The following is a 22,842-nucleotide window of genomic DNA, read 5'->3' on the forward strand; positions in this document are numbered from 1 at the left end:
CTCCTCTGAAACCCAATCACACACACAAACACACACGCAAGCTATCATCACTCAGATATGGCGTAAATCTCCTACATGCGGTCGCCTTTCATCACATGAGAGTGCAGGATGGAATGGTGTCTGTTTATTTGTCACATGATGTCAGTGATGGTTTACTGGATTGTAAAAGGGTTTGTGTGCATTTAAGATTTTCCTGCCATGTTTTTAAACAAGCAGCATTTAATCTGGCTAAACTGACGCCTGGTGCGATTTCCCCCCCAGGGCAATTCATAGAAAAAGGAAAAATCACACAGCTTGCAGGGTGCAGAAATGCAATGTGTTCTGGATATTCAGATTGATACCCCTTGGTATGTACAGTATGTATATATGAATTAATAAATGGTAGATACAGTGCACATATGTTGACTCAATAAACTTAAATTTTTTAATATACTTTTCTAATAATTTCTTGAGCACAGACAAAGTGTCGTCTGTGCTGTAGTTATTTTTGAGGTCTCTATGTGGACTTGGATCAGCTTTGTTCGCATTTTAGCAAATGTATGCATTATGGGAGGGCTGTGAGGTGATAATACTGTACACACTACAATAATACAATATTTTGTACACACTAAAAAACTAATATACACTATAGTAAGAAATTGTCATAGACACTATTTTTCTAAAATATTATGGATATAGTGATATCTTTATTTTTTTATCATCAAGTAGCTGATGTAAGAGCTTTGCACTTAAGCTTTAAAGCTGTAAAGATCCTCTAATTTATTTTCCATTTTCATTTGTTTAATCAAACAAATGCCTTCACCCTCCCTAATTTCTATGTACAAAGAATTGCGGTGGCAGTTTTAGCCATGATAACTCTACAAACTTTATAGAAGTGTTAGAGAGATTAGATTGAAGAGCACTGCAGTGTCGCTTTATGTCAAGACAATGCACATGCTGTGAAAACAGGAAACACTGACAATACTACATATTACATACTGTATATATAAAGTATCAGTTTACGAAAATTTTTCCTTCATGCAAACAGGTCCACCTTGTCATACAAAGTATTCATGTTAAGGCCATGTAATACTAAGCCCCGGACATTTTAGGCTTTAATATAAACCAAGTGTTTGTTGGAAATCAAATAAATGTTGTGGTGCATCCTACCCTCACTCCTAGTAAATTTGAGGAGCTCAGGCGCCGCACTTTGAAGCGAGCGCCGGGGTACTCGTGCGCCAGCTGCAGGTGATGGACAGCGTGGGGAGGTGCCAGGAGAAGGCGAGTGACGGCGGTGAATGTGCGAGTAAGGCACATTGTCTGCCTCTTCATCCTCCAAGCTATAGGAATCCAGCTCCTGGTCACTGTATGTGCCTCGCCTCAACGAGTGCAGTGAAGCTGCAGAGCTCCGCCGTGACGCCGAGGCCGAGCTCGAAGCATAGTCTTGCCTCAGACCTATAAATGCAAAATTGTGAATATTAAACGCAACACACACGGCAGCTAGAGACACAACCTGGCCACAGGGCTGAATATGGGCATGCAAACGAATTTACACACTCACACACGCGGCATTTTAAACAAAACCATAGTTTCTATTATTATGCCCTGTTTTCCCACCCCAAAAGGGCATGAAGGTATGGATGAACCACACACCCCATTAGTATGTTTAAATAGATAAAGAACAGAATAGCATTAGGTATTCATTAACTAAAAAAATTAACTCAAATGAAATCTTTACGAAAAGCGACACAGCGATAAGCTTTAGGGCTGCTGCTGCTGAATGGCAAATTTGAGTCTTTGCCAGAATATAACCAAACAGACATGAATTTGTAAAGGAGACATAATTACAAGTACAGACCAGAATTGTAATTTCCTTGTGTATTAGTAATTGGTGCACAAATATACCCATTATTTTACAAAGAGACATTTTTTTTTTAATGAATACAGAATTTATTTTTCAAATTATCACTGATCTGTGTTACATTTCACAACGAGAGATTACATTTAAAACATATAATAAATGCATTTTCACACATTGTTTTTCATTAAGACAAAAACCTCATTCTAATTCACTGTCAGAGACTATATTAGATTTAATTATACTGTCATTGTGCACAATACAGGTACAGTGGGGCAAAAAATCATTTAGTCAGCCACCAATTGTGCAAGTTTGCCCATTTAAAAAGATGAGAGAGGCCTGTAATTCTCATCATAGGTATACCTTAACTATGAGAGACAAAGAAAAATCCAGAAAATCACATTGTATGATTCTTAATGAATATTCATTGGTAAATTACTCGGTAAAATAAGTATTTGGTCACCTACAAACAAGCAAGATTTCTGGCTCTCACAAACCTGTAACTACTTCTTTAAGAGTCCTCCACTTGTTACCTGTATTAATGGCATCTGTTTGAACTCGTTAGAAAAGACACCTGTCCACAATCTCAAACAGTCACACTCCAAACTCCACTATAGCCAAGACCAAAGAGCTGTCAAAGGACACCAGAAACAAAATTGTAGGCCTGCACCAGGCTGGGAAGACTGAATCTGCAACAGGTAAGCAGCTTGGTGTGAAGAAACAAACAAGACCACTGATAATGTCCCTCGACCTGGGGCTCCACGTAAAATCTTATCCTGTGGGTTCAAAAAGATCGCCAGAACTGTGAGCAAAAATCCCAGAAATCATATGGGGAGACCAAGTGAATGACCTGCAGAGAGCTGGAACCAAAGTAATAAAGGCTACCATCAGTAACACACTGCTCTGCCAGGGACTCAAATCCTGCAGTGCCAGATGTGTCCCCCTGCTTACATGTCCTGGAGTGGCCTAGCCAGTCTTCAGATCTCTACCCCATAGAAAATCTTTGGAGGGAGTTGAAAGCCCGCGTTACCCAGCGACAGCCCCAAAACATCACTGCTCTAGAGGAGATCTGCATGGATGAATGGGCCAAAATACCAGCAACAGTGCGTGAAAACCTTGTGAAGACTTACATAAAAACGTTTGACCTCGGTCATTGCTAACAAAGGGTATATAAAGTATTGAGATGAAATTTTGGTGTTGACCAAATACTTATTTTCCATCATAATTTTGAAAATAAATTCTTTAAAAATGTGATTCTCTGGATTTTTTAAAATTCCTATTTTGTCTTAAATTACAGGCCTTCCTCATTTTTTTGAAAGGGAGAACCTGCACAATTCGTGGCTGACTAAATACTTTTTTGCCTCACTGTATAAAGCCAACTAAATGCAGTAAGTGACTAAGAGTGACTAAGGTACTCATCAGTCTAAAATCTTTGTCTAGAAGGGGGCTACTACAGTAGATGAAAAGAAATAAAAGTGCTTGGTGAGGAGGTCTGGCCCAGGCAGCTTCATGAAGCCAGTGACGTGGAGTGTGAAAACTTTGGAACCTAGTAAAAATACATTTAAGCAGCTGCCTTTAGAAATGGTTGCAGTGCATGAAGGAAAAAAAAAAAAAAAAAACATACTAAAAAAAATTCCCAGACTTTCACCTTTGAAGTGAAAATAACACTCAACCACACCCCATTTATATTGGCCAGGTATTGATAGTGATTGTGCAATCCTGTGAGTCTGGAAGCAAAAGAGGCTGATCCCTGCCTCCCTCCCCATACACACACACCTTTATTTATATTGAGGCCTTTTCCATTAGTTTACATTCATATACTTCACAAAAAAGGGTAACCAGTATCCTTCATAAAGAAGGAAATACAAATCCACTCACTCTCCTCTTGTAGCCGAGCCATAATCTGCACATCGGTCAGGTCCTGCAGCTTGTAGCCCATTGAGATGGAATCGTCTGATGTGCTCAGCTCACTGTCGATGGAGGACTGGGAGCTCAGCGCCGAGTGCATGCTCATGTAACCTACAATCACAGAACATGCAGAGAAAGTAGGCCTGTAATTTCACTCCGGCATGCGTCATGTCCTCATGTCAAGACCTCACTCGAACCAAACATTTCCATTTTAGGTGTGCCAAACCTGAACTAACCTATCAAAAATGCCACACCTAAAATGGAAATGTTAAAACTCATTATTTTTCAGTAAGGTTTTGTGCTATCAAAGTGTTTGCACTGTGATACACTACGATAATTACTTTTAATCAACATTGAGATAAAAGAAGGCTGTGTAAGTATAGACGGCAGATCGTTATGGGCAAATTAGGCTTAGTAACAAAGACCTGAGAGCAATTAAGATGTGCTTACAATGTGAGTTTAAGTAGCTGTGTGCCTACTGTAGTAGCATGTGGTGCAAATGTTATTACATAATCTCAACATCACAATGGGTGTTTCAACAAGGCAATTCTAATAAGCTATCCTTATTTCATTCATTAGTAAACATTAAACAGTTAATATTAATATAAAAAAAAAATACAGAAAAAAAACAATAAAAAGAGAGATTAAAATCAAATTGTACTTTCTCTCTCTTGTTTATTTATTAATTCATTTTTTTAAAGCAGTGAAGTGTGCAGTTGACACATCTCCAGAGTGGACTGAGGTTATGATTAGTGTGTATGCACTTATACCCTAAATCCAGGGTCAACACTGGAGAACATTTACAGAAATCCCAACACTATACTCCGGCCTTTCTTAGTTCATAAATTGTTTCAACAATTTTAAGCATACATCTGAAATTATGCAATGATGGCCAGTGGAGCTGTTAATCACAGACAGACTGTTGATTCAAAATGATTCGTTTTTGGTAATTGTGATTTAATGAACAGCATCATCAAGCAGATATACTGGGTGTCCTAAAAAATTTGATACCATTTGAAATATGAATATCTAAATAACTACATGTCCTAGCCAAAAGAAATGAAATAGGCTTCATGTTGAAAAAATAAAATATTTATTTATTAAAATTCCAACAGCATATTTAAACAGATATAGATTTTTTTAACCAATTTCACAAAACTTCAAAAGGCTTACTGCCTGTGACGCGACACACATCCACTCAGTAGTCTAGCTCCTACCAAACACGCGGTAGCATATCTTGCATAAAATTCCCCAGCGCCTCAAAGATTGTCTGCTTTAGTTCCTCTGGGCTTGTAGAAAGACATCCCACCCCCACCCCCGCCCCCACCACACAAAAAAACAAGGTACAAGGTGAACGTAGTGGCCATTTCTTACTTTGTAAATTTTACCAGTCCAGTGCGTGGCGGTATTGCCATACCCACCCATAAACTTAAAAGATAAAGTATTAGTGATGGACGCTTACGTGAAGTGTCAATCAATAGTGAATTATAAACTGACCCAGTGTATTAAGTAACTAAATGAAATAACAAAAGGCATTTTAAATTTCTGCACATTATGTTAAAAACCAGATCTCATACCACAGCCTACGCCTTTGAACGCAAACTTTTAGTTGGCATTCGTCCTTGAGTGAGACATTAACCTTGTAAACACAAACTCACTAAGAAGAGATCCATGTGAAAGCAATTAATCTGTGCTCAACTCACTGACTTAAGTGTTGACAGGCAAACAGCCCCACACCCCATGCATGACATCACACACAAAGTAAAACCCTGGCAGCTATATCCGATGCCCTTAAAGTCTGCACACAACACACTGATCCATGTTGTGTGTGTTTTTATACTGAGAGGAACCAAGTTTAAAATGCAAGGTTTTATAAAAGCAGGTGCAGCGTTGTGTTAAGGTCATGGCATACCTGAGCTGCCACAGGTTAGTAGGGTTTTGTTAGTCGATTTGTGGTACCCAGGAGAATGAGAGGAGCCAGCCTCGGCTGATGAGCCTGCTGGGGTTTGCGAAGGGCTGCTGTACATGTTCCTCCATCTTGAGCCTACGGGAAAACAAAGGAAGAGTTGGTGTTAAATGAGTGCATCTGAATTAGCATTACATGAATACAATGCATAAAAATCAGGCAGATTTTGATTAAAAGCTGCAGTTGGCAGCCAAAGACATCAGGTGCCAGTCCTATCATCAAAGAACAAGGATAAGCTCACCCAAAACTTTAAATCGGGGTTGCACTCAGGTTCAGTGCAGTACAAATTCTTACTATGTAATTTAATATTGCCATATTGTTACATCAAAATCCACACATTTAGTTTCAGTTAATTTCATTTATTTTCTCCTGACTGGTTAATTAATGATTAGACCACATGGTCGAAAGGTATTTGTTTAAATGGCATGATGTACCTTAAAACTATTTTTTTTTAATCATTATCACTAATAATGTGCTACAACACAGTGGAGTTGGTATAGAGTAATGCTAACTTCATAATTTTGTCATACAGCGAATAACATGCTTTTTGCTGTTGGATGTAGTAAAGTGACCAATAAGCCTAAAAATTAAAGACAATGTGTTAACATGTTCGAATGCTGTAATAAACATACAACAACACAATGGACCTCGCTGAATTCGCAATGGGTTAGAATAAGATATACCTTTATTTAACTTTACAGAGATGCAAACTAATCCTTGAAAGAGTCAGTAATGTTACTGTGAAGAAAGCAAGCATGGGACAGACTTGATGCATCTGTTTACATTGTCCCAGACACATTTGTGCAAGCAAACACACCCATGTAGCCATATGCACACAAACACGGAGGATTAAATAACTCCGCAAAGGGTGCAAAATAGGCCTCTTATGACCTGTTCCTGTAAAACTTCATACAGTATATTTTACCTCATTTAAAGTTTCACTGCAAAAAAAAATAATAAAAAAATAACAGTTTAAGCTTTAACAATAAGCTTAGTTTCAGAAGTGAACATTACATTTAAATTTTTTAAATCATGCTCACATTAGGTGGTATTCATATAGAAAAATTAAATGCAAAAAAACCTTTTCATGTATCTTTATACATTTAGACACACAAAAGTAATGCTGTGTACATGTTCTTAGGTGTGCAATGCATACTTTGATCCAGACGGCTCAGGAGCGTCCTGCAAGCCACCTCGGTCTCAGGACTCGGGTGATCGAGTACCTTCCGGCACCATTTCAAAGGAGACTCCGGGCCCTCTTCTGTTTGTACCTGCTTCTTTGGAGACACATACAGCCTACACAGAGAGAGAGAGAACATTTACATTTAGGCATTTGGCAGACGCTCTTATCCAGATCCTCTTATCTTATCAATATCATTACACATCTGAGCAGTTGAGTGTTAAGGGCCTTGCTCAAGGGCCCAACAGTGGCAACTTGGTGGTTGTGGGATTTGAACCTGGGTTCTTCCAAACCGTAGTCCAACGCCTTAACCACTGAGCTACCCCTGCGCTTCAATGTAATATGTTCATTTGACAAATTTGTCCCAGTCAGTAACAGGAAAATAAAGAATACGCTATAAATAATGGAAAAGTATTCACACTGTGTGAGCAGATATGCTTATCAGGGCAAGACAAGAGCTGGATATACCAGAAAAATATTCCAAACCAGTACCCAGACTTCAAGATCAGTTCCTGAATTAAAATTTTTTACACCATTTTACAAAATTTTACAGCATAAAAGAATAAATGAATAAAAATGTTATCACAAGACTGTAAAACACTTCAAGAGCTGGCCCAAAGTCCACATACACACAGCAGTATCTGTATATATTGTATATATACACATTGTATATATTGCATCGTTCATGAGTAAAACCAAGCCATGCTTTCGATTACAACATTTTTACACCCACTATACACCACTCACTGTAGCCAAGCCTCTTAAAATATAGCACATGTGAACCCTGTCTTGGCCATGTGAGTGCTGCAACACACTGGCTCACTGATGAGACATACTCCTTGGGTATCAAAATTTGCTACCAAACGATATCAAAGCAATTCAGTCAGTGCCATAAAGGTATTGAGGTTTGATACCCAACCCTAGGCAAGACAGGGGTATGTAAAGCAAGAAGTCACACATTTCCCCTCAATAGAGCAATAGTCATAATGTTCAAATTTATACTAACAATTGAAGTCCATTGATGTCAAGCTTTTCACACACTGGAGTCAAAAACTGAGGCAATATCAAGTCACCCTGACACCAGAAAGCCCTGTATCTCAGGATTCAGAGTTTGTCTCACTTTTCTGATGATGACCATTGTGTTCACAGCTATCACTTACTTATGCCTTACAGGCTGAGCTGAATAATCTTACGTGCTATGCAAGACATTCATGCCTCACAGATGGCCCAGAAAGTGTGGGAATCAAAAAACTCCACTCATACACTCACCTACACGATGATGTATTATTTGTATTCACTTTTGAAAAAACACACTGAATTATACAATTTCTATCTGTAGCTGGACTCACAAATCAGAAAGTGCTTATTGAATGCTATTCCATTAGCAATGGGGTGAAAATGCAAACAATTCTTGCTTTGTTTAGAAGTGTACAAAATCTAAAAAGATATGTATATAAAATCAGGATATTTATAAACTCATTATACTTACAGAATCGCAATACAAATCAAATCGGCACTAAGGTATCGTGATATCATACCGGGTAGTCCCTGGTGATTACCGTCCCTACGAATGGCTTAATTTTACATTCAGATTGGTCAGAAGGTGCCAATTTTTTCCATAACAGCAGCTCTGAAGGTAGTTCCTGGCTGGAAAATAATAGGTTTATATGTACGCTCTCATCATCTGTTCTATCCACAGTAAGATGGTTGCTTCCTTTTAAACAAACTTAAAAATATGGGTATATGATCAAAAGGATGAAATATGTAAGAAATATTTATTATTTCTAAATAGAGTTCAAATGGAGTGTTTAATGACAAGTCAGGATTAATTCTGTAATTTTACCACATTGTGTTTTTTGTGTAACAAAAGATACAATCATCTTATTAAAGGTCCCATATTTAGCTATTTGTTTAACAGGTTAACACATCAGATAATGGATTATTTCTTATACCTCAATCTCCTCTTACTCAGAGGAACAGAGAGAACAGAGCACAGGTTGGTGAAGTTAAGCAATAAGCTGGGGATGGTCTCTTCTTAAATGAGATCAAATTATGGGAAAAAAATTATTAGCTTATTTAAGTCTGGCCAATAAAAGAAAATGGGAAAAGAATGTTTTCCACATGTGTTTGTAAATGCACAATGGAGACCCAATAAATTTTGCATAATAGGTCCCCTTTAAGCGGCACGTGGTGTAGTGGTCGCCTTGCACCTACACGTTTGCCTGCTCTTCCCGTGCTTAGTGGTTTCTTCTGGGTACTCTGGTTCCCTCCCACAGTCCAAAGACTTGCAGATTAGGCTAATGGGTGTTCCCAAATTTTTATGCCGTGTAAATGAACGTGTGTGTGTGTGCCCCGTGATGGATTGGCACCCTGTCCAGGGTGTACCCCGCCTCGTGCCCCAAGTCTCCTGGGAAAGGCTCCAGGTCCCCTGTGACCCTGTAATAAGTATTGAAGCGGTATGGACAATGAGTAAGTGAGTGAGGTCCCCTTTAACTTAATAAAGGAGAGAGACTGATGAGGAGCTTTGTATAGTAAAAACCACTGCATACAAAACATACCCAGGTTTAGGTATGACCAATGACCACCCAATATGATATCACAATACCTTGGTGGTGATTTGATCAATACTGCGATTCTGTATAAACCACACAATTTATTATATATCGCATGATGGGCACACTTCTCACACTGGCAGGCACCCACTTCTAATGCGCATTTTGACACAAACATTCGCAGTGTTTCGAGACTGGTTAAGCATGTGTAATGAGTGGGATTGGACTAATTCACTCTCAGTGTGTGAAGGGAAAGACCGGTCGGAGGCCGAACATTTGAGAACGTAATACTATAAAAATGCATTTCTGTTGCACCATGTGGAAGGTTTTGCACTTGGCACAGAATCGGTCATATACAAGGCTGATCAAACTGAAAGCCAACCAATTCCAATCACTAGCTGATCGACCATCGCATCTCCAATATAAAAACATAAAATATTTGATAAATTAGATTTTTAAGTTATACAAAAAGAATTGCAATTCATAACTGAACCAATTTTGCCCCCCCATCTCTAACAGCCATGCAGACCATATATCAATTATGTAGTACAGAAAATGACATTTACTTTTTTTTTTTACCTATTTCACAGAAAAAAACTGATTCAGTGTTGGATTTAAAAGCCAAAAGTACTACCACTATGGGTATCAAGTTTCCTAACAGGCAGCACTTTCTCTCAGCTATCAGTTTACTTTAAGCTTATTATTCAAATCCCACAAGATGAAAAGAGGGTGGTGCAATTCCACTAAGCTTCACAATCACTACTGCTCAAACGTAAACACTGAATAAATACATTATAAGCTTTTGTATCACTTCAGAGAAAAAAGTTCAGAAAGAAAAGTTCATGAAATGTTTTAAAAGCTATAGAGAGACTAACCGCTGCAGGCAGTTACACAATAATGCAGCTTGTCCTTCCTTTGGAGAGACATAAAAGCACTGAACTACTAATGGAAAAATATGACCTTGGGCACTCTGATGCAGTTAGGGAGATCACTTTGTAGTAACAATAATTCTGTGTGCCTATTTCTAAACTTTTTTAGAAATTCAGCAGGTAGGTAGTAGAATGCAATTTTGCCCAACATAATCGGCTTCTGTAAAATAAACTGTAAAGCAATCCTACATAAACTGATTTAATATTATTCTTATAGTCCATCTAAGCTATAATGAAATGGAAATGCAGGGCTGGACTTACTGGGTGAGGGAACATACTGTACGATGAGCATTCAGTGACATACATTCAAGCACTGTGCAAGATCACATTTCAACAATACAAGTACAACAACGTTACTTGCAAATACTCCATTTAGAGAAAAATACAAACTTCCCTCACATTACATAAGGAACAAATAATTAGTAAAAATTGCATTAGATGCTTATAACTTACAATTAGATGTTTTCTAAAAAAAAAAAAAAAAAAAAAAGCAACACGGATGATAAAGAACATATTTGGAGGGGCTTTTAAAGGAAATTAAATCACCCCAAAGTCAACTATTCTGAAGCGTTTTAATCAATATACCACAGACGTTTGTCAACATTTTTATCAATTTATTTTAAAAGAAGATAATTCGTATCACAGATCAAAGATAAATCAGTTAGGTTTAATGTTTTAAAACCTAAAGACAAGTTAGTTTAAGGCATCACTTGCTCATAATAGCTGTAAATAGTCGATTCTTCACAATGCCTCAATTCTTGAAATTCTCAAGTTTCAGAAAAAGTTACAGCTTTACCATTATGGATTTTAATTTGTGTCAAAAAGGATTAAATAAAAAATTAATTCATTAAATCCAGTTTCGTGTGTGTGTGTGTGTGTCCTACAATGGCTTGACACCCAGTCCAGGGTGTACCCCGCCTCCTCCCCAAAGTTTCCTTGGATAGGCTTCAGGCCCCCGTGAACCCATACAGGTTAAGTGGTATAGAAGATGAATGAACCAGTTGCTTTTTATATTTAAGAATTTAAGATCTATAGAATGAGAAGAAAAAAAAAAGTTTCATGTACAGTTATTCATAATCTTGACAGTTAGGCGATAATCGATGCTCGGTACTTAGGAGAGGAAGTGTGTACAAGCGTAACGTTGCTTACGTTAACTGAATTACTTCCCTGGTGAAAATAAAAAAATAACTGTTCCAAGAAACTGTAAACACTCACGTTCATCTAACATGAATTAAAGCATGCATCTAATTTTACATTCCATATACTCTGGAGACTGCTTGCAAAAATGCTAAATAAACATCAGGTCACAAAAAAAAAAAACCTGACCATTTAAACACTTAGCTCTTCTTTTATAGATTCATTTACAGTATATGAATAATTCAGTTTACAAGTCTCATACTGTAGAAAGAACAGCATATTAAAAACAAGCGTGTTATTATAACGTTGCAATGTGAAATAAAGCCAGTGTCAAAGCTCTGCTGATATACAAGATTAATGAATGACTTATGACCACATTTAATATTCAGCTCTGTGGTATAAAATTAATTTACAATGGACGTTTCTCCTCACATCACACATACAAGTTGATAGTATTTTTCAGATGCTCCAATAAAACTGGCTCAATGCAAACTATTCTGCCAGAGGTGAAATATAATCCGATATGACACAACAGCTAGGAAGAGCCTACAGAGATTCACACTGGCAAATACAGGAGGTTGAAATGCACTGTGTGTCTCTGCTTTTCACACAGTCTTGCACATTCTTCAGCAGCAGTGCTGGTGCAAAGCGTAGCAGCAGATAAGTACATCTCCTTCCAATTCCACTTTGAGAAACAAAGGCAGCAAGACTAAAGCTTCCATCTGACAGGAGTGGCTGGCTTAATGCAAACTAGTCCCATTCACTCTCCTCTGGCCTCTTCCATGACGTGCAGGCAGGCAGAAAGGATTAAATCACTGCCAGCGGCACGGAGAGCAATACATCACGACTGGCTTCAATATCAATGCTATGACAGCATGGCACTGAAAAATCACAAATGGGAGCCAAGTATATGACAAGGATACATTATCACAGGCCCTGGTCAGAGACTCAGGATTACCATGTGTACCCAAACATCAGTCACAGGTGGAAGATACGAGGCATAATCATTCACACCAGATAAAAAAGCCATTTTTCAGGAAGAAAAGAGAAGGGTACAGTCATGTTATGGTCATTCACTCATCTTCTAAGCACTATTTTTGTACAAGGTCGAGGGGAGGGTTGGGGGTTGTTTCCTGCACAGCACACAAACATGCACTAAAAGCAATTTGGGAATGCCAATTAGCCTAATCTGCATGACTGTGGGAGGAAACCTGAGGGCCTGGAGGAAACGCGAGGGGAACACGGAAACTCCACACACACAGAAGGCTGGAATCGAACGGTCGATCATGAAGGTACAAGGCCACAGTGATGTTATAGTCATGTAACATGTATAAGTGCAAATGGTGTGGCCCTACAGCAAGCGGTCTTAATAAATGCTAATTGTTGCATTCATATTAGCTGTTTGTCGTACACAATACATTTTTAGTATGAGAAAAATACCATCTGTGTTTTATATACAGAGTGCAAATGAATCACGATGACTTTAATTACTTGGAAAATGCTTACATAAGGTAACATACACCACATACTTGTGTGTTTTTTAAATGACCAACACCATGATACCACCAAAATATGTTTTTTGGGCTAGACTATTTGGGGAAAAAAAAAAAAACTTAAAACTTTAATACCTCTAATACTAACATACTACATTGCACATTATATGACAAGAAAGTTCTGCAGCGCGTTATTAGCAGCACCTGGTATTCACTGAGCTCCAGCTTCCTGCCACAAGTAAGATGTACAACTTAGGCTGTCTGAGGAAAGCTACCGGCATCTACAAAGACCCCATTTACCCCTGCCATCATCTGTTTGCACTTCTGCCATCCAGAAAGTATTACAGCGCCATTTATGGCTGCACCACCAGGATGAGAAACAGCTTTTTCCCTGCGGGCCATCACTCAGCTGAATTAGTCTTCCACCAGCGCCCTCCTATTACCTCGCTCTCACACACACACAGGCACAGACACACACACACACACACACACACACACACACACAGACACATGTTCACCTAATCTTCTGCAATATAAGCACCAGTGAGGATTGTAAGTGAGGATAAGGTCATGGCAACAGACTTGTGCACTCATGGCCTTATTACTGTTTTATGAGTTCCTTCAAAAACCCATGTATAACAAGGTACAGTACAATTTACACTTAGTTATTGTAGAGAAGCATTGAACTATCAACTGTTAATTAAAACCTCTAATAAAGCTTACGTAGCACTACTTCTACAAACCTACATTTAAAGTTCCGGTTTTGCGTTTTAGAACATTTCTAAAAATTATAACAAATTTCACTGTACTAGCACAATGACAATTAAGATATGACAAGTACAGATATGATTTTAAGAAATAAGCAAACTTGCTCCAAATTTCAAAGCACTGGTTATGTCAATGATGAAAATGTGCTTGTGTTCTATGTATCAGCTCAGTATTATTATTTTATCTCATTATTATAGAAACATTTCTCATAGAAAAAGAGATCATATAGCTACAGAGTAGACAAACTTGTTAAATGAATCAATAATTCATTTGGTTTCTGACTACTTGGAACATTATTTGTAAAAGTGCCCTGGTCGATCGACCACTGTTCTAAAATTATACGATAGTCACTTAATTTTTACAGATCGGTTGTCTCTCAATCACCCGATTACAAATAGATACTGTTCTGAGGATGCAAAATACCCGAATCATCAGCCACATCAACATGCCGTCGCCAGTCTGGAAATATTACTAAGTCTCTTTAAAAAATTTCAAAAGTTTTTTTTTCTAAAGCAAAACCACATGGGGAACACCTGCCAACAGCTTTAATATAACAAACCTTATCTGCCATTTAAGAACAACGCGCTATGAGTAACCTGTGTATGAAAAGTTATCGACCTCTCACTGGACCACCTATAGCAAAAGGCCTTAAAAAAAGTAAAAAGAATAAAACCATTATCACAAAAATAAAGAGCAGTTCCCAGCTCTGGCCGAAGCAGCCCGGGTTTACTCGCTCAGGTTTTAATTGTATTTGTGTGCTGTTGTTTAAAACAGTGATGAATTAAAAAAACTATAATAAAAATAAATAGGTAAATGAATGAGTAAACAATAATACACAATAAATAGTTTATAGTACACTTTAAATGGCAGATGCCAATAACACACACACCTGTGATCAGCGATCAGTATTGCCTTATTCTTATCCCGAAAACCCTAAACAAAGCACCCTTAAATAATTGCATATTGTTACTCTGAACCCACAACTTTAAGTTATTATGCAAAAATACAAATTCCCACTTAGAACATAATTCTAGTTTCTATACTTTAACTAAACTTGTTTATCTGACTTTTCAAACCTGTAGATACAGTATACCTTATCTGTGTAGCGAAATATGAATATGTGTATTGTTACACCCCTAATGAAAACATCATTACACTGACAAGCAACAGTTCTTGTTGAGAATAGTTCTGTACATTACTACAGACTTTGAATGGAAGCATTGTGATATTTCCTATAATCTGTTAAATACAGCTGTGTGAACACTAACTTGACCACAGCAAGGCTTAATACAAAATATTTTTAGTTTGTTGGTGCCAATGTTTTTCTCTCCTATTTTAACTTTTGGCACGGTCAAAGATTCAGTAATGTTTTTGGGACATTGATGAAGTCCTTGCAGTTCCTGTTTAAGCTAGTTCTTGTTTCTGAATGTGGAAACAAACAACCTGTGTTTTCAGTAATGACATAAAATTACATTATGCTTTTTCCAAAACGCAAAACATGTTGGCAAACAATGTTGACAAGAACACACAGCCAGTGTGATCAGTCTTAGTGGGCCATAAATCTATTCATCAATTTCCTTGCAGGTTTTGTCTTTCCATTGATTTTTAATTAAATAGTCAGTTGTCAATATAATTATTTACTGTTCAAGAAATGAAATCTGGATGTTTAGTATGTTTATTGTATGCTCTAATTTCCAGGATTTTGTCCTCACTAGCAAACTGTGTAAATAATTAATGTAAAGTCATTTGTCTGTATAAAACATTACACTGTTAGAGTTGCCAGATTAATTTGCTGATGTAAATTTAAAAATCTTATTAAAACTTCAAAAACATACCAGCAGTCTTCATCGTCGATATCAGCACAGCCGTCTAAATCAAGCACATCCACCTCATCCAGAGCAGACTTGTCCACACCGGTATCGCTCCCACCGATTGTCTCTGAATCATAGCTATCAGGGGAATAACTAGCATGTGTGTGTTCTTGAGTGTGCCCTGGTTCGCTGACACAAGGAAGATCAAAAACAGGGCTGTGCTGATCCATCTCTTCTTCCTCCTCAGGCCCTGTAGCTTCAGGAACAGGAGACATGTCCTCACTATCGTTGCCCTGAGGTGGAGACTGGAAAGTCTGGAAGTCTATGCCTGAGCTGGTGCCAGTGTCCTCACACAGCGTTCTCTCGTTTGCATTTGTGCCGAGACGATGCGTGGCGCCCCGGCTGCGCAGGCTTTCATTCTGCACTTCAAGGCGTCGCACAAGTTCTCGCAACTTGCGCACCTCCTCCAGCTCCACTTCGTCCTGATCGCCTTCAAACCCCGGAACTGCGCCGCTGTCCATCTGCTGGGCCCCGTTTCCGCTGTCCGGAACCACCATACTTCCGCTCTGTGAGGTAGAAACAACAGGCTCATGCATGCTATTAGTGTGCATTCCCACACTCAAAGACCAGAGCTAGTAGGTACAAGCTTAAAGCTTTCGAAGAATTACTCATCTAGACTTCTATTTATTCATAATAAAAAGATTGAAGAACAAAAAAAATGTGTTCTATAGATTCAGGACTAATCTTAATGATAAGAGGAGAATCCTAGATGCTAATCTTTAACATCAGACACGATAGTTGCTTGCCACACCTTGATCCACTCTATATTTACATAGTACAAACTAGTAGAAGTACAATGAAACCCATAAGAATCTCATACCTACTGAATACTACTACTAGTACTAGTAATAGGTTAACATATCAGTGACACTAACAAATATAATATTTATTTATATACTGTAATCTGAGTTCCATTTTTCTATTCAACATTCCAGGGGCTTTCAGGTCTCTTTAGTTTGTTTCTCAATCGTGCAAATCTCTTCACCAAGAACTTGCAAATAAGTATAGGTTTACCTCATCCTGTCATGAATTACCTCTCATTGACAATGGGAAAGAACAAAATAAAACTTAGGATGTAGCAGAGGTGAATAAGTGCATTTACGTGGACTCAAATATTCTACTAATAATCGTAATAATAGTCCAATCGGAATAAAAATTAATTACATAAATCAGTGGTCCTCAACCACTATATGCAATCAAACACAAAGTTTGCCCGAGCCGCGGATGATTTAGTACCGGGCCACACAGAAAGAATGAAAAATATATTTAATTTTATTTAAATTTTATTGACTATCGGAGTCTGAAGAGTGTTTTATTTTGAAAAATGATTAGATCATCCCCCATTCGCTTCCGTCTGCACAACAAAGCCTAGCCTTCAAAGCTTTTAAACGGCGACAGTGCCCTTGTCAAGCCTGTGTAACATGCCATAGCTATATGCATTCAAACACAAAGGTTGTTCTGTAAGGAAGGAACAAACCATGAGAGGGTGTGCTTTAATACAAAAATAATCAACAATGTGGTGTGGCCGCACACAATGCAGGGTGTTTCCGTAACATTACGTACACAGTATTTTAGAAAAGATAGAGGACAAGGAAGAAATAACAGGGGTAGTCTGGTGGTTAAGCTGGACTACTAATTGAAAGGTCCCATGTTCAAATCACAGCACTATGTAGCCACTGCTAGGCCCTTAACCCTTAACTGATTACATGTATAATAAGATAAAATAAAGGTGTCTGCCAAATACCACTGATGTAATAAAGTATTCAGCGGGTTTCTTAAGGACTGAAAAAGAGGATTTTAAAACGAAAGAAGGTTGAAGGAGATCAAGATCAGAAGGTGGTGGTAATGCAACTGTAAATAGGCCACTCGTGTCCTTTACACAAAGATGTTGAAATATTATCCCATATCTAATATCTGACCGTTGTATTCAGTTTTGCCACTTTTTTATATATGTGGCGCAGTGGTTAGCACTGTGACGGATCTGAGTGTGTGGAGTTTCTCCCAGTGCTTGGTGCGTTTCCTCTGGAAAGTTCGGTTTCCTCCCACAGTCCAAAGACATGCAGATTATGTTAACTGACATTTTTAAAACATGGTGTGTGTGTGTGTGTGTGTGTGTGTACTCTAAGTGTTTCTACAGGACAGAATGAAACAGAAGATGAATGGGTTTATATATAAAAATTATAATTTATATATAATTATTACTATATAAGGATTATTATATATTAACTTAATGAGTGACACGTCATACTTTTTATCCACTTAGAATTACAATTAAGGATGTGGATCGACAGTGAGCTACTTATCCACTTATGTTACGGGAGCTATAAACAGTCGTCCTCTGTGGTGATGTTGTTACCATAGAAACCACTCAAAGAACTGCATTACCATGGGAACACGCTGCTTAACTCCTAATCTCTGCACTCTAACCTGGTCGAAGCTAAGCTAACCCGGTGCAATCAGTAGATACTGGAGTTACAAACTGGTGCCCGTATTACATGCCTTCTAGATCATGTGAACCTGTAAACTATATGGATAGTTGACTGCAGACATATTTTATAAATATTATACTAGGAACTAGGAAAATATCGAGTATACACTGCTATCTAGCAACGAAACAAAACCAAGCTAAATCAATGAGGGTCGTTAGCTAGATAGCAAGCTAGCACCGTTGCCGGGTAAACAGTGTGCTTTAAATAGCCTTAAATCTGACATCAAACAACTTACCTCACCAAATGCGTCCAGATCTAAAATCACCGACAGTCCAGCTGCAACATTTACGTCTAAATGTATTTACCGATTGACTCCTTTCCCTCCTCCCTGTCCAATTACCCGAGTGCAACCTTGGCTGCTGGATAGCAAGCTGTTTCCCTGACTAGCCAGTTTGTTATGAAGCGCTGAGTAACCCGACACTAGACGGACAAATCAGATAAAAGATCCCGCTCACGTGTGAGCCCGCTCACTAAATAGCCAATCAGATCTCTCTCAGTCACACTTGACCGCGCAGATTTTTAATCAACGTGGTAACATAACCCGCCTCCTGCAATATCATTGGCCAGCAATTTCCAATCACGATTAGCCTTTCTATATTAGCCAGTCAGAGTCAGAGGCGGGACGTGTATGAAAAAAGACACGCTGTCAAGCTTTGGGATTTAGCGCTCCTTGCTGGTTAGTTTAAGTTCCGCGCGTATCGGAAACTGTAAAGCAGGGGTGTGAAACTGAATCTTGAGGCCCGGTGTGGGTGCAGGTCTTCATTACAACCAAGCAGAAGCCAGAGTTGATTTCGGCTGAAGGCCACGAACGACTAATTAAACAGGTGAAATTAGTTGTGGCTTCTGTTTGGTTGGAATTAAAGCCTGCACCCACACCAGCCCTATCTGGATCCAGTATAAAGTTGACATGACTCAATTTCCTGATAACCTCACCAGGAAGATTGAGGATCTTCACAGACATCTTTAGTAGCAGCTTTTTTTATCTGAATTTTGGCTGTAGAATTTTTCCACATGGTGCAAAATTTCTGTTTCCTTTATTAAAAAACATTTTTAGGCTGAGCTGCAAGCCACGAATGCACAGCTTTTTTCACTTCTGCATCAGAAGTCAATCTTTGTCCTTTGTAGAGCTGCTTTACAGAGGAACATACAGGTGAAAGTCCGATAGAGCAAGATCAGGACTATACGAAGGATTCTGTAATACCTCACAAAAAGTTTTTGCCAAGTTTTGACAGTGTTGGCAGAAGTGTGAGTATGTGCATTTTCATGCGATATAACAATGCCCTTGGATAGCAGTGCATAACAAACAATGATTTGTTTATTCGTTCCAACTAGTTTATTCCTTTTAATTGTTTCTATTCTGTAAATACTGTATGATACAGCCATTCATATACTGTATGTGCATATGTATATTGTATTGAGCAGGTTATCTTTTTGACGTCTTATCCACTGCACAATGTTTGTACAGTTATACTGTATACCATATATTATATATTCTTATACCTACTGCACCTTCTGTACATAAATCACTCTCACTCCTGTACATATGGACCATACCCTCATTTACCACATTTTTTATTTATTGTAAACAGGCTGTATTTGTATTTCTGATTAGATGCTACCTGCATATAATCGGCTTTGTACATGTACTTTGCACAATGACAATAAAGTTGAATCAAATCTAATCTAGTACAATCTATTTATTAGACTTGGATTATGTGGTGTGTCATGTTCCTTGGAAGCACCTTTCTGTGTGTCTGAGGAGTGGAAACAGCAGAATCCAGAGAAGCTCAAGCGGATATAATGAAAACAAGCAAATATTAACGCAGACTGTAACTTGAGCTCAAAATTAAGACAGGAACCTCCATCACCATGTGATCCCTCTCTAAATTTTATATACATCAAATTTTCATTTTAAGCAGGTAGCAAATTCTCATACCAAGTGCAATGTACAACAATACTTGGTTATCTAGTTGAAAAGCAAATTCTTATTACTGGTGGAGATCAGTGACAGCCCAACCTGTGAACTCCTATTGTTTTATGATCCGCCACACCTACTTCGATTAAAGGGTACATGCTGCTCGGCTGATGCTGGCTGTTTTTTTTCTTATGACTTGCGACTATAGGCGCTCAATGGTCTATGACTAAAATTCTGGCAAACTGTTTTGTACCTGACTAAAAAATAACACAAAAAGACTTGAAATGAAACACCTTTGCTGTTATACTAAACTTTCAGGCTCATTGCACACAGTATGACCACAAATCAACCCCTGGTATATCTACAGTACTGTACAAAAGTATGAGTAGATATAAATGATTCAGATCATCAAACTATGTTTAAGATGGAATATTTAACTTAATAAATAAAAAAATCATAAAAAAAAACTGCATATTATATTTACTTATATCTGTATATTATTAAAAATAGTTTGATGATCTGAATCATTTATATCTACTCATACTTTTTTACAGTACTGTAGATATACCAGGGGTTGATTTGTGGTCATACTGTGTGCAATGAACCTTAAACAGTTCATGCTAGAAATCCTCCAATGTGGCAAAATTAAAACAATTCTGAAAAGAGAATAAGGGGACAAAGTGCAGTGATGCAACAGACTAATTGCCAGTTTTTGCAAACTGATTACAGTTGTTGCGAGTTATTAGGTTTAGGGGCAATTACTTTTTCACATAAGGCCAGGTAGGTTTAGCAAGTTTTTTCTTCCTTAATAAATAAAATTATCATTGCAAATCTGCAATTTTTATTTCCTCAGGTTATCTTTCTGTGATGCTCAAATTTGTTTATGATTTATATGATGATAACTCATTTAAGTATGACAAATACGCAAAAAAAAAAAAACAGGATATACAGCATTGTATCTGATATCACGCAAATAAGGGTGGCTCCCTGTTGAGTCTGGTTCCTCTTAAGTTTTCTCCTTATTATCATTTCAGGGTGTTTCTCCTTGTCATCGTCTGTTTTTTTTTCTCTGAAGTTTGGTGCGCTGTGTATGTCCCCACTTTTTTTTCTTTCGTGCTTGCACGTGCACTCCCCCCACCCATTCAGCTTCACGCACCTGTTGCTAATCCACTAGAGTGGTTGTGAGGGAGACCTACCTACTTACTTACTTACTTACTTTTTTATTTTCTCCCTCTTTTTCTTAAAACCAGTGTGTGAATGTTGTGCATGGTTTTTGTTAGTCTTAATTGTCTGTAAATATTGAGTCTGCTTGGGTGATTGTTAGTGTTGGTTTGGAATCAGTCTGTTTGCTTTACTAGCGATCTGAATTAAAGATGAACCGATTGATTTATCTTAGTGTCTGCTTGTTATTTATGTCACGTTGGCTTTTTTTTCTCTATTTATGGAGATTAACTTATCCTACGGAAGGCTGTAACATAAATTAGGGGCTCGTCCGGGATTGATATTGTTCCATATGGTAGACCGATTAGTCTAAAGAGTATTTGTTGTGTGAGAGCGTTGTTGCAGGTAAGCAAAATTCTCCGGTTATTTAGTGTTCCAGCTGGGCGGTGCTATAATAAAGCGCCGGTTATTCCTACGGTTCACTACTTTTTCACTATCCTTCGCTATGTTTTCAATTGGTAACCCTCTGAAGACTAGTTAGAACTTAGTTTAGATTTTTGGTTGCGCTTAGGTCTGAAGTTTATTTGTTTACTTGTTAACTTGTTTATTTAACGTAAATGTAATTTAGTCATGTCAACAATTTAATTTGACTGATTTTGTGGAACAAACAAGTGTAGAAAAAATAGACAATTTATTTGAAATTGCTCAACATTATGAAATTAAGGTTTCAAAAACGATACTTAAAAAGGATTTGAAGACTAATGTTTTGGCTGCGCTTTCAGACAAAGGAGTGTTGCCAGTAGTTGCTGCTGATCCTCAGCAGGGGGAGCTGCCAGTTGATGGGACGGAACAGGACAGAGCATCTACTACCAGTGCTGATAGTTTGTCTGGTGATGAAGAGGTATGTCCACCACCCTTGTCTATGCCAAAATTTGATTCATTTCCGTTTTCTACGGCTGCATCATTGACATTTCAAGGAGAAGCTCACTTAAAAATATGTTTTGCTAGATTACAATTGGAAACTTAAGATAAAGCTCAAGGGAAAAAAAGACGAGTTGCAATGTCAGTTAGAGAAATATCGAATTGAAGCTGATACGCGCTTGTTTATGAGAACTTGAATGGCAAGAAAGACAAAAAGTACATTCGGGTGATCAGGTTGATGAAAAGCCTAGAGGAGGTAATGGAGTAGATGTTGCAGTTATAATAGATGCAATAAATCCAGTGACCGTGTCTATCTGTGCCATCTGATGATGTGGCCTCTGATAATCTTGCTAAAAAATTTCCCTCAAGTGTTTTCCAGCAGTGCAGTGACGACCAGAGCACAGCTGAAAAGGGAATTTCAGAAGGAGGTTGAACTTCGCAACATGTTATTAGCAGATGCTTTTGAACAGGAAAAGTTTTTAAATGAAGAACCAGGTGAGGCCAGAGTTGTTGAATCCTCATTTGCACCAGAAACAGATGCGTTTTTACCCACCTCAAGTGAAGTCTTGGTAGCTGCTCAACACAGTGATTTCATGCTCAAGAAGTGTCGCACGAGTGCAGATGTTGCTATACAGCAATCGTCAAACCATCAGTTTTACTGGTACAATGAAGTTTTAATGCAAATTGGAATGCATATACTGTGAAGGATGGAGAT

At 38.1% G+C, this 22,842-nt stretch overlaps 1 protein-coding gene across 1 annotated transcript; it reads right to left on the reverse strand.

Moving 5' to 3' along the window:
- Positions 1-1,296: 1,296 nt before the first annotated feature.
- zgc:66447 (SLAIN motif-containing protein-like) lies at positions 1,297-18,530 on the reverse strand. The gene is made up of 6 exons (XM_053506269.1): positions 18,366-18,530; positions 15,606-16,147; positions 6,868-7,007; positions 5,705-5,789; positions 3,716-3,856; positions 1,297-1,434 (listed from the first exon to the last, which is right to left on the reverse strand). The coding sequence occupies exons 2-5, from the start codon at positions 16,136-16,138 to the stop codon at positions 3,805-3,807; spliced, it is 810 nt and encodes a 269-aa protein (XP_053362244.1). The 5' UTR covers positions 16,139-16,147; positions 18,366-18,530; the 3' UTR covers positions 1,297-1,434; positions 3,716-3,804.
- Between the last annotated feature and the right edge of the window lie 4,312 nt (positions 18,531-22,842).

The sequence above is a fragment of the Clarias gariepinus genome, chromosome 10, assembly GCF_024256425.1.
Source record: "Clarias gariepinus isolate MV-2021 ecotype Netherlands chromosome 10, CGAR_prim_01v2, whole genome shotgun sequence".
Taxonomy (NCBI): Eukaryota; Metazoa; Chordata; class Actinopteri; order Siluriformes; family Clariidae; genus Clarias; species Clarias gariepinus.

Excerpts from the sequence above, each read along its gene's own strand:
- zgc:66447 (XM_053506269.1), bottom strand. The coding sequence starts at position 16,138 with ATGGTGGTTCCGGACAGCGGAAACGGGGCCCAGCAGATGGACAGCGGC. Across the intron at positions 7,008-15,605 it reads ATCGACGATGAAGACTGCTG|GCTGTATGTGTCTCCAAAGA; the intron begins GTATGTTTTTGA and ends CTCTCTGTGTAG. Across the intron at positions 3,857-5,704 it reads GGCTCCTCTCATTCTCCTGG|GTTACATGAGCATGCACTCG; the intron begins GTACCACAAATC and ends CTGTGATTGTAG.